Below are 12,562 nucleotides of genomic sequence, written 5' to 3'. Positions count from 1 at the left end.
CCACAGGCAAATAATTCAATCATTCAAATTGGCTACAATATAAAGATCTTCCTGGCCACTTAGGTTTTCTTGAAATTTCCTTATCACATAATTGCAATCCAGAAGTACATAGATTATCAGTTCAAAACTTTGAGGATTTTCTTGAATAAAGTCTCACTCGATTAAATTCATAGTGTCGCCTTTCAGTCTGATTGGATTGGAGCACGCGAAGTAAAAAAATGCAAGGAAATCGCGCATGTAGAGCTGAGTATCAGCTGGATCTGCAATTTATCAGTTTAGTTTCAAAAGGCTTATTTATGAAGATATTACCTCAATGGCAATGCTCCATAGCTCGGAGACTGTGCCTAGAATAGCAACAGCGAGCAATAGAACAGATAAACAGGAAAAATGAACAATAATCCCGCGCAGAAGTGTCTTTGTTTGCGTCGCAAGCCTTCCTAGCCACAAATACCAAGCTGTGATGCCCAAGTAGTCAAACAAAATTAAGAAGAGAATCAAATAGTGAGTACTGTTTAGGAGGAATGCTCCGAAAAACGTACTCAGTATCTTCAAGATTGTAGATATAAAGAAACAGACAAGGAATAACCGTTCCGCAAATTGTGGTACAAGTGGGTTATTCTGCTGCTGACAGTTGACACGGAGGAACTTGGCGGAGATCAGCTCAATAATAAGCTCTGTCCTGAGAGTTAAGACCTACTTCATGTAACGATGGGAGTGTCGAAGCGATCCCGAGAAAAATTTGACGCCATAGTGGCAACTTACGGCTCCAGAAAAGGCATGCTAGAGTGGCAGATAATGTCACAGTTGAGATACCAAAAGCCAAATGAATCTTTTGATTAGAAAAACTGGAGTTGAAATGCCACAGAAAAAAAATCCTTGGAATCGATATGAACAAGAGCAGAGTTATGAGGAGTGACTGAAAAAGATGTTCGGAAATCATGTTTCAGACACAATTGTTAGCAATACAAAAGGCTAAATGATAATTTATATATCGAAGTGGTGCCTGGATATCTCCTAGGAGAGCTTTCCAGAGCCCCTGGGGAAGATTGTCTGCCTTGAATGCTGAATTGGTATTCTTGATGTCTTCCGTGCGCCGGTCAAGAAATAGTTTCGGTCATCGGCCTTTAACTCGTGTTACGTATATACATATTTATTCCTAGGATGAAGAGTGTGATTTAGAGAGATGGATACCATGTCAAAGAATGCAAGCCTACCTACCTTCGCGGAAGAATGAGAACTAGACACAGAGATATAGTGCCAGCTCAGTCAAAAAGAGTCTTCAAAAAGAGGGAAGAGGTTTGCACCCGCATGTAGTAACACAAGCACATTCACGAAATATTTTATCTCTTGATTGCCATATTAGGGTTTGTCTGACTTCCATAGACGATTCTCAGTAGACTTTATATTGAGACCTTTTGCTGGAAGGCATAATTAAGAATGACATCTTGATCTTGTTTCTTTCACAAACAGTTTAATAGAGATATACTTTCCAACAGGTACACATAAATGGAGAAATTTGAGATGTCATATTAATGAGCTTTCAAAGAGACGTCTTGGGAGCTCGCTTGAGCGTATCAATTAGGACTTAATTGCTCAACTCTATGATAATAGAATCAGCCCCTTGTGAAGGGATAGCAGCTGCTTACTATACAAGCGCTGTCATAACGGCCCGACAAGAAGAATCTAGCTGAGCCTGTTTTAGTTCAAGCTGGAATTCATTGACATCCTCTGCCTTGCCTTTCATTCTTCTCAGATCAAAGGAAAGAAAATGACTAAGTATGCCTTACTATTTTAGATTTATACAATCATCGTATAGGGTCCGCTAGTCAAGACAAGGTCCAAGTCTTCCTATTGCACTTTGGTCAATAAGACTTCATGCCACCAATAAGTTTATTATCTAGTATTATGCTTGGGTCTGTGGCACCTAAATTATAGAGAAATTTACAATGTAGAATAAAATTACTACGCCTCAACATATCAATTTATTTGATTATCCTTTGGCAGTATGTCTTCGATAATTGCTGACAATGAAATATATAGAATCACTCTATTCAATAGATCCCTCCCTATCATCTTCAACACATGAGAGCAAAGTTGAAAAGCCACGTCGTAATGTCCGTCTTATTTATTATCTGAATATGAGAGAGGCCTTGCTCTCTTGGAAATAAAACCTTGGAAAGACTACCTATTTTGAGCTTCGAACGGGTTGCATTGCACTCCCTATGGCAGGGCGAGAGCAGTCTCACGGGATGCTGCTCCAGTGTTCGAGTGAGCTCGGATCAGAGGATAGCCAAATATCCACCGCGATCAAGTCTCAGTGTAGGTGGGGGATCGCCGCCTGCAGTACCGCATTGGAAAAGGACACGAGACTATAAGTCCAAATCAGATGCATTCCATGCAGGCTCGGGTGCCAGTTCTGAGCAACTCCCATTCTTTCCAGAGGCCGAAGAAGATACAAAGTTCTTCCAAGAAGGCCCCCAATCATCAATTCGCCAAAAGAAATTGCGAGTTGCAATTGGTGCTGTGTGAAGATTGGTTTCGCGAGTGCATGGATAGTCGGCATTAATGCAACCAGGCTGACTGATGCCATATGAAGTGAGAAATGAGTCAAAGGGGCGTCATCGTCATCAGTCTGCCCATGAAGCATATAGCGAGGTAGGTTTCCCACTGTGATAATCGCCAAAGACGAGATATACCAAATCTGTAGCAAAGGCTGGCCTGAGAATAAGAATGGAATTGTTGGAAGTGTGACAACCCAGAGAAGGAAAAGACGACCAAGCTGGGTTGAATCCAGCTCATCTTTGGTATCCTCATACTCGAACACACTAATCACGTGGTGATAGATGAGATTCAAATACCAAAAGGCGGTCCCAATCCCAAATCCCGTCACGGACAAGGCGACAATGATTTCTCCCGGAGTCGAGGGGAAATGGAAAATGAAGAATTGCAGCGCATAGATTAAAAAGTATGAGAAGCCGAAGATTCCTATTGAGGCCCCCATGGCACAGTCGCGGACATTCTGGCCCTTGGAAAACATATTTTCGTGGAGGAGCTGCTTTCTGTGTAGTGGATGGACAAAGCGTGCGGGAGCTGGCAATTTTATATTCTAGTGAGGTGCTGACTCTAGCATCCCGCTTTTTCTCAAATAAGATTGAAAAATGGTGGCAGCCGTAGACTGCTGAACGTTGATAACAGCCTCCTTCTATGTAAAATCGGAGATCAACGGCGTCGTGTTATATTGTGAGGGTTGCTTGATCGGTTTTCAACTCAATTTCAACGCAAGAAAATATCCCGCGTGACCAATATATATGGCTAATGGGCCTAGACACAAATCTCGTAGATACCACGCCATTGAGAGAATGGAGGAGATCGCGCACCTTGAGCGCGAGCTGGGCCAGCAGCGTGTCGAGAATGCCTATTACCGCGACTGCTACGCACTTTTCAAGCTCTTGCAAGATCTCGCAGAAAACACATCTCATGATCTGCAACGTCTTTACAACTCCGACTCACCGAATGATCCACACTGTTCCGGCCACGAAATCCTGTGGTACCTGCAAAATACGATATCTAGTATGATTGAAAAGGCATGCGAGTCCGAAAAGAGATGGAATGCTCTCTGTCGCATCGACCAACTCTACTCAGCCCGGGTTACTTTGGACCCAATTAGGACCATGTATGCTGATCCAGAGGAATGCTATGGGGCACACCAACCGACAAAGGATATTGGCCTCAAGCCTTGGCGATCCCGGGATAATGAAAATTGTGTCAAGGGGTTGTGAGATAATTCTCGCGGTTTCTGAAATCTAGACTCAATCAAATCTCCTTCGAGAAACCAGATAGAGGGGAAGACTCTTAACGATACGGACGGGCCAGACGAGACAGGAAGAAGCCGACTAATATTTGAAATATTGGGAAATACGTAATCAAGTATATTTGAACTCGAACTAGATTTATCATCTTGTGTTGTGCGTAGTACATTCAGATAAGCTGTGCCATCCATGGCCAGTCCGATCAAAGAATCGATTCTCTCATGTCTTTTCCCCTTCGAGTGTAAATGACCTTATCATCTTCGCCCAAAGGGGGCATCAAATACAGCAGCAACAGAGCTGTATCAACCAAGTGATCGATGATCCGATAGATAAGGAAACTGCCAACCATACGGCCCCAAAAAGGCGTGAGCCGAGGATGGCCTTGACGCCTATATCACTTAACTTAGCTTTTACTTCCGTGACGAATACTCCGTACGTCACTGTTACCCCAACCATAGCGGTCGTGATAAAAAGGGCCGAGAGCTAGCATTGTCAGCCACCTATATTCGTCAAATTCTCTTGAAGTCTCACATACCGGGCTCAGGATGGACAAAAGTCTATCCCCTCTGTCAAAGAAAGTTTTTTGAATGCCAAGGGCGGTTACTAGCGTAATTCCAACGAGGCCAGATATGTATAGGTAGATAATGGCGCGAGAGATTTGGCGATAACCCGATATCGTAGACTCGTCTACCGGTCGGAGCACCTCGTCCATTTTTGCCACAGTAGATCCAAGCGTGGAAGAAAGATTAAAAGCAAAATTCAAGCTAGGGTCCGAACAGATGGACTCAGAGTTATGTCCAGATGTGCAATAGCTCTAAAGACCCACTGAGTAGTGTTGTGGAATGTGTGATTTCAGCTTATCAGCGTCCGACTGGATGGTATGATGAATCGCCGAAGTTGTTTTTGAAGATGCTTCATCTGCGCCCTCACGGGCAGTCGAGGGCACAGTGTTGACCGCATTTGCTCCATCATGAAGAATAGCCGAGGAACCCACATCCTCAATCCCAATAGACCCGCGGGGCAATAAATGATCGACCTTGGGAAAGTCTGTTAGATCTACCTATGCTATAAACTAACCTTTGGCCGGAAGAATATTTGTAAACCGTCCTACCTTCAGAAAATAAAGCTCGCGGGATGTGGAGGGTGAGGAGCAGCTGACAAATATCAAGATCAGACAGGGGAAGACCGCGATCGAAAGCGACAAGGCAGCAGCTGAGACGAGCCGATCTAGCCTTGGTATAGTTTGGAGCTTCATTGTTCTAGAATATATTTCATATACTAGAGATGATCGAGATGATGGGTATCTGAAAATTTGTTAGAGAAGAAAATTTGTTAGAGAAGAAAATTTGTCAGAAAATATATTTATACTTTGGACATCTCAAAACCTCTCATATTTCCTACAATAGGCGGATTGAATGTGAGGAAAGTTTCTAAATATCTCATTGTCGGCAGTGTGTGAGTCTAGAGTCTCAATATTGACTGTTCACAGTACAATATTGTACTTCAAGCGATAAGGAAAAGATCGGCATCAGAAAGATTAGAATGTCAGTTTTATACTTGAAGGTATGTGCCAACTTTGTGCCAAATCTATGAGGTCGGATGTTTCACTATATGCCCAATATATCAAACGATATAAAACTACGAAAGAACACCGACGAAGTAGCTCGAAATAATTTTACTACTTCGGGTCTTCCCGTAGCACCTCTCCTCCAGTTCTGCTCTCTGAAAGTACTCTACATGGCGTCTCCCAGTCAGTCCGAAATGGAGGACCTGGAGTGTAAACTCTATGCTTATGCTAGGAGTCGCTTCAAGCTATCGGCCAGGGTGCATATGTCCCACCTCATCTTCGAAACGGGATTTAAGCGACGTATGGATCAGCGTCAGAATGTTCGCCGCCTCGAACGAATCTTGAAAATACAAGGATGCCATCGTTTGATGAAGGAAAATCATGTGTCCGTCATAGTACCCAAGGCAGACTGGCAACATCGGGTGCATCCGCGGTCGGACAACGGGATCCTTCCTAGCTTGGATGTAGATCTGGATTACGGATTACGAGCGCTAGACCACGAGAATCTCATTGTAGCTGCCAGAAATACACTTGGATTCAACAACCAGTGGTGGGTGGTGGATGTCTATGTGACTGACGAAGAATCGGGTATGGATCCTTTTGCTTGACTCAAAGCTTGATCATCACTGACTAACAACTACTTTCTTTCAGATGACCTCGATGCAACTGCCCAGGAGCTCCAGGGAAGGCTTCTCCAATCATTACGAGAACGATTTTCAAACGAGCATCGGCCATCAGATGGGCTGATATATGAGCGTATCAATTACTACGAGGGCCGTCTTGACGGGCCTGAGAATCAACGGGTAGCAGAAAGCTGGTGGGCGGCCTTAGAGTCAGTCGCAGGGAGCAAGAAAGGACAGTATCTGAGATTATTCTTCAGGAACCAGTTCCTGACCCGCCAGTTGAACTCGCTACTTGCCATTCCAGGGCTTTGGGATGGTATGCAGATTGGAAACCTGCATAAAGTTACCGCTATGCACTGTGACGAGGTACGTTAAAACGTCCTGTGCCAGACTTCGGTGGAGCAGGGGCTAATACAATTGGCAAACCAGGCAATTTCGTGCTATTGGAGAAGTATTTTGACTACATTCCTAGGGATAGTTGGGGGCCACAGCGAAACCTTACAATTGGTTGACGGTATTACGGTCAACCTCATCGAGTCCCGAGTGCCGAAAGTCTCCAAAAAGGACAAAGAATTTCTGCAGAAAAAGTTTGATGAAGGCGTCCTTTTCCCCAGTTTTTCGAACAATGATCGACGGGAGATCTGGAACCGATTGAAAGAGATCGACTTCTTAATTCCATCTTTAAAGACTTTTTTTAGAGACCGCCTCTATCTGGAAGTACCGCAAAGTGTCATGAAGCAGCTATTTCTCCAACCAAATAGTACTGATGATAAACTGACAATCGACAATGGTGTTCATGGATTATGGGAAACAGGATCAACGCTCGACCCAGCAGCCCGAAAAGCCAGATTTCGAATTTACATTCTGGAGCTCTGGCGCTTCAGCTTCCAGTATGGATTCGAAATGACCGACTGGAGGCGGCTCAAATCATCAAGTAGTTCGGCATTCGGAACAGCTTCTAGCCAGCAGCTCTTGACTCTGCCCAACCGTACAGATATCTGGCAGCATTTTTACATGAAAATGGTGATCATGGGTCTCCGAACACCCATCGCTGTCGACCTTTCTGCCCCGCCAGTCGTATTACCATCCGAGATACCTTGCGATTACCCCGAAAATGCATCAGAAGAAGTGGATGTCAAGAAAAGGAGTGGTAAACCCTCGGTGGATACTGTGGAAGCCGACCGATACGCTCTATCAGTGGTATCACTGAAAGAAAGAAGGAGAGAGACCCGTGTCACATCGAGATTTCTCCGCATATCGGTGTTCAAGAAGTTCTTCGGTTATTTAATGGACCATGACACCATTAGTGGCCAGCTGCTGTGGCCCGAGTTTCTGGAAGACAGCACTCCGCATATTAGTGAGAATAGCGACGAGGACACACCGACTCTCTATGCACCAGGATTGGATAGCTCGAACAGGACCAGTGCCAGTCCTGGGGTCCGTGGGTCTGAATTTCATGTCTATCAAAGCACACCCTACATGAATCCACCAGATGATCCTGGAAGCAGCTTCGAGTTCGCCCGGTTTCCGAGCAGCTTTGAGTCCACTCCATTTCCTCCTCCTTCAGTTTCGATGAGCACGGCTCCATTCCCATACCCCGATCCCTCCATTTGATAGTATACGGCATTATGTTATGAGTACGTGTAGATTGCTTTCCGGGTGGCTGGAACTTTAATCCTGGCTCACTTCATTATGTGGTCATGGCATGCCTACTATACATATCAGGCCGCGTGCACAAGCGAAGAAAACAAATCTGGAATGCGAAAATTTTGTGAGTGGAGAAATCAATTTTTAGTGCTTTCGAGTAGCCTGGCAAACATATCTGTATTTGGGAATGACTACATCAAATTCAGTTGATTACACTATCTCCTAGTTGCCATATCCAAGTCTAAGTTTGAAATATAGCTATTGGTCTGCGGTCCAATTCTAAAATCTGGCAGCTAGAGTAGCACATGGAGACACCGGGTCAATCTAAGATGACAAAATCTATGAAATGTTATTTTGAAGCGTATTGGTTGACCGCTAGGGTAAGTAGATCTATAAAGTCCTTCTGATCTCCGTCCACCACGTCCTTCTCAGAACCCTCCACAAGACGTTTCAGTATGAAAGATCCAAAGAAGTAAACATGGCTTGGTAGCGATTGCGACGATAGAAAGTCTTGTTTGTGATTCAGTGCGCTGGCTAAGATTTTCAGGGCACCTAATAAACGATCTGACCCCGGCCGTGATCTCCGGAGGTATGAACGGCGAAGTGACCGAGAGATGCGTTGTGAGCGACGAGCAATCGCTTGACCCAGTCGCTGCATTTTAGGCAAACCCCTTATTTGAAGGCCGTGGCGCGCGATCAGTATTGAGGGAAGATCGATAAAAAGCCGGACATTCGGCCCAGGCATTGCTGTAGGTCTTGGAGCACTTTTTGATATAGTATGATGCGAGAGCGCCAGGTCGGCCGTTCGTGAAGATTCCTGGCGCGGCGAAGGCAGGCGGTGTAAAAGTAATTCACCCAGGGGCCGTTCTCTTCGCTCCAGGGTTTGGAGTGGTGGCGTAGATACGTGCGACAGCATCCACAAAACTAGTATAATAAACCTGAAGTATAATTCATTCGAATCAGGGTTTAGGCTATGAGTAAAATCGAGTGAATTATCACTGGGAGGGTTTTGAATCACATTATTTTCCTTGGGAATTGCGCTCGTTGTAGCTGAGGAGTATGCCATGTGATTTGGTAACCCGGATTTCAACTTGATGTATTTTCTCTAACAGTTCGGGCCTAGACATTATAAATAATATTGGCTTGTGTCTTCCAGGAAGGGGGGTCGTGTTTGAAAGGGCCATGATAGTTTATTGAGGTGATAATCGAGATGAGTCATCAGTCACATGATCAAGGCGGCAGATTCTAGGAATTGGGGGACGAGTTGGCAAAATGAGGGTGTTGACTCACCACTTTCGATGCCCTTCCCGCCCTCACCACCAGGTCCCAGGTCGGTGATCACCGGTATAATCAGCTGTAGAGCTCACTCTAAAAAGCCTAGTTACCTACTGTTTCAACACATTATCGATCCAAATTTTGATCCACTTGATCGACTCACTCACCATTTATCCTTCACCGGTTTAATCTTCGGCGGTTCACATCTCACCGGTTTACGTTTCAACAGTCGACTCTCACTCACCTACATTTCAACATCTTAGTTTCACCAGTTCCAATTCACCGTTTCGCCATTTACTCCTTATCAATTACTGTTCACCTGTTTAATTTCCACCAGTTCAAACTTCACCAGTTGATCCTCGGTCACCACCAGTTTACTTCTCACCAGTTTACTTCTCACCAGTCACTCTTCACCAGTTTACTTCTCACCTGTCACCTCTTACCAGTCACTCTTCACCAGTCACTCTTTACCAGTCACTCTTTACCAGTCCGTATTTCACTAGTGCTTCTCAATAACCCAGGTTTCAATGACCTACCTTTCACCGCTTCACATCTCACCGGTTCATATCTCACCACTTCAATTCGCCGGAATAGGCAACTTCCCGACGGTGTCGGTATCTTTACCAGTAACGGTACATACTTTACCGGTATTTCAATTGCATTACGATTTATTTCCCGGGACGCTGTTTTTAATTGTGATACTTTATATCCGTTTTCCCGGTGCCATCAACTTGTGTTACCAAAAAGCTGTATTGACATATTCTATAGGGCCCTTGTTGCGAGATATCCATCATGGCCATACATACGTTTTACTTGGCCTTTTACATAAGATTAATCAATATGCGTTTAAGATTCAATTGAGAAATGCGAAACTTCCGCTAAATCTGAAATATATGTGCTAGACAGGTCCTCTCTTGAAAAGCTATTCGCCAGCGACACGGAAGAATGGTGTCTAGATCGCTCATTTTTTCTTTGGAAGAAGCGAGCTATGAGACGGTGTAGAAGCACCATACCTACAAATGCAAGGCTCCCTCCAACCACAGTCATGAGAATTAGTTCCATACCCTGTTTGGAGACTCTTATTGACCAATTTATACGACTGGACGCTGGATCATGCATCCATTGGGTTGATGCCATGATGGCAGATGTAGAGGTGTCGTCTTTCGTGCTCGTTTGTACTAGCGTGGCTTTATCTATCGATGTTAAAGACTGAGCGGAGTGGCCTCCATGCTGTTTGGGTATAGATACGCTTCCCCAGACCCCGTCATTCAACCCAACTGTATGAGGTAGCCCCGTATCTGATAAGCTGCATTTCGAGCCTTCTTTGCCCCAAAACACCACGCCTCCAGGATCTCCAGTCATCTTACTGTAAGTTTTGGGTATCGGCAAAGGAAGCGAATCCGGTTCAGGGTCCGACCACGATTTCAAAGTAGATGGTTCAAGAGTATCCAAAGCTTGTTGCTCCGGGTTGCCGTAAGAAGTCAAAGAGAATACATGTTTCCTGTCGGTCTCAGGTATGTAAGGCTTGGAACTATGAGCTGAATGCGCGAAACCGTGTACATCTGCAGTGGTGGGTACTTGACTCTCATATGATGAAGTGGCGGCCGTAGAGTATCTCGGTTCCGTCAAATTGGATACCAAGTCAACTTGAGAAGTGGGTTCAGAGTAAGATAAAGAAATACCGGAAACAGCTGGACTAGGAACAGTTGTCACGAAAAGATGTTCCGACGGAAGCGTTCTTTCCTTGCTGGGTATGTTTGGAAGCAAGGCTGCGCGAGTTGTGGAGACATCATGGGGAGCGGACAGCGATGTACAGGAAATACATGCTGGATATTTGAGTTTCCTAGTCTCAAATTCAGTGAGCGTTCTGTCATGTTTTAGTTTTCATTGATCACCTACTCCAGAGAAGTTTTGGATGGCCCATTTAGAGGCATCCTGACCTGAAGGACAGTAGTGATATGAATTACTGAGTCTAAAGGAAAAAGCGTCAAATGTCCTTCCAAGCTTCGCGGGCTTTACTTCAATCTATAGGTTAAAATGCAACCAGATTTCCAAAATTCCATCTCCGGAGACTACTTTGTTGGAATAGGAGAAAAGCGTTTTAAATTTTGCGGCCGCAGAAATATTCTGTGCTCTCAACATTGATCCTCAGTATCTGGCTAGTTTTGGAAAAACTGCCTGCGCCTAGCTTGGGGCTCATAACCGTTAGAAGCTTCTGAAAGCTCTTTTGTGTTTATAGCTCACCATTGTGCTGGGACAGATGTCGAACTAGTGCAGAAGACATGTATATAATTGCTATTAGGAATTTTGATGATTTCTCCATACCTACATTCTAAAAATGGCTCCTGTTTTAACTCGGGTCAAGAAAGAGCAACTACGAAAGCGCCGTAACAACCTGCTTCGCCGTCACAATGAATTTTGGCTTTTGTATGGGATCAAAAGCTGGCTGGTTATGGAGCTCCCAGACGGTCAAATCGTTACGTACCATTCTCACCCAAATAGCCCTCCACCATCAGCGGAAGATATGGTAAGGCCGAGAAGAAGGTCATCTTATAGTGATTTTTCCATGAAGTGCTAATGCGTAGAAGAGAAACCGCGCCAAGCTCCCAATTGTCAAGACATCTCGCGATTACGAAACAACAAACCTTGGTCAACCAACGCATAGCATGCCCCGCTGTGTCGATACTCCAATTCGAGAAAGCGGCATATGGGAGGATCTGGCGCACTACCTGGACGAATATCGTCGTGCAATCGTATGATCGAACAAAATCGGCCTCTTTCAATCCATTTTCAAGACACTGCAGACTAGCCAAATGTATGAGACATTTGAATGTTATGGTTTCCATTATAGTTATCTGCTGTACTTCTAAGACAGGGAATGATCAAATCATATTCAAACTAGCTATAGTACTCCAATTTTTCATTTCGCGCAAGATATCAAATTATCAAGCCACGTATGCTCCTTATTATAGCCGATACAGACCCAGGAAGGGCATCGTTGTTTACCTAAAGCCCGTTGACCGACTTTAATTTCCTTCCATCTATCCCACCAAATGCTAATGCTTGTGCTTTGAGTGATGTTTTCCATGCCAGTGGGCAAGGTCATGATTTGAGGACGGATGATGATTACCTGGAATGAGATGTCATCAGCTAGGCGTACTGTCATATGGAATGATCTTTGTTACTTGGAGAGCGATGTAGCGACTCTAGCTGAAGAAGCACGAATTAGTAAGATGCATGATTTTTGTGAAACTAGGAAGTCATAGATCATATGAGTACCTTCAGCGCCGCGGAAAGTTCTGGGGGCATTGGACGAATAGCCTAGTGGACGATCAATATCTGAAATATCAGACGAGTGGATGGGAAAAAATTACCATGGGAATTGCAAAAGCCAGGGCTACTATAAAGAATGAACCCCAAATGATCATGACTCCAGTCAAAAGTAAAAATTACCGATAAATATCGTGTTTGGAAGAAGAATGGTGTTATATTTATGATCGAAGTCACTATCAGACTAAAGGCATATCATAGCACAAAACACAGTACACAGATCGAAGGCACCAAGAATATGATGGCATTCCTACTTCTCCTTTTGATTGCTATTTCAAATGACTCACAAAATCGATGCAATGTATAATAGT

The 12,562-nt window shown here is 44.4% G+C and overlaps 4 protein-coding genes across 4 annotated transcripts; 3 read left to right on the top strand and 1 right to left on the bottom strand.

Moving 5' to 3' along the window:
• Positions 1-2,314: 2,314 nt before the first annotated feature.
• Positions 2,315-3,037, bottom strand: N7481_010169 (uncharacterized protein; the record flags this gene model as incomplete). The annotated part of the gene is made up of 1 exon (XM_057269388.1): positions 2,315-3,037. The coding sequence occupies one exon, from the start codon at positions 3,035-3,037 to the stop codon at positions 2,315-2,317; it is 723 nt and encodes a 240-aa protein (XP_057120065.1).
• A 322-nt stretch (positions 3,038-3,359) lies between these two features.
• Positions 3,360-3,779, top strand: N7481_010168 (uncharacterized protein; the record flags this gene model as incomplete). The annotated part of the gene is made up of 1 exon (XM_057269387.1): positions 3,360-3,779. The coding sequence occupies one exon, from the start codon at positions 3,360-3,362 to the stop codon at positions 3,777-3,779; it is 420 nt and encodes a 139-aa protein (XP_057120064.1).
• Positions 3,780-5,546: 1,767 nt separating this feature from the next.
• Positions 5,547-7,613, top strand: N7481_010167 (uncharacterized protein; the record flags this gene model as incomplete). The annotated part of the gene is made up of 3 exons (XM_057269386.1): positions 5,547-5,964; positions 6,028-6,365; positions 6,429-7,613. The coding sequence occupies 3 exons, from the start codon at positions 5,547-5,549 to the stop codon at positions 7,611-7,613; spliced, it is 1,941 nt and encodes a 646-aa protein (XP_057120063.1).
• Positions 7,614-11,259: 3,646 nt separating this feature from the next.
• Positions 11,260-11,680, top strand: N7481_010166 (uncharacterized protein; the record flags this gene model as incomplete). The annotated part of the gene is made up of 2 exons (XM_057269385.1): positions 11,260-11,448; positions 11,510-11,680. 2 exons carry the CDS (start codon positions 11,260-11,262, stop codon positions 11,678-11,680), a joined length of 360 nt encoding a protein of 119 aa, XP_057120062.1.
• Between the last annotated feature and the right edge of the window lie 882 nt (positions 11,681-12,562).

This window comes from Penicillium waksmanii (genome assembly GCF_028829765.1).
Source record: "Penicillium waksmanii strain IBT 27052 chromosome Unknown utg000008l:1.0-5622682.0:1.0-5626561.0, whole genome shotgun sequence".
Taxonomy (NCBI): Eukaryota; Fungi; Ascomycota; class Eurotiomycetes; order Eurotiales; family Aspergillaceae; genus Penicillium; species Penicillium waksmanii.
Note: the sequence above shows the minus strand (reverse complement) of the source record. Positions and strands in the feature narration are given on the sequence as shown.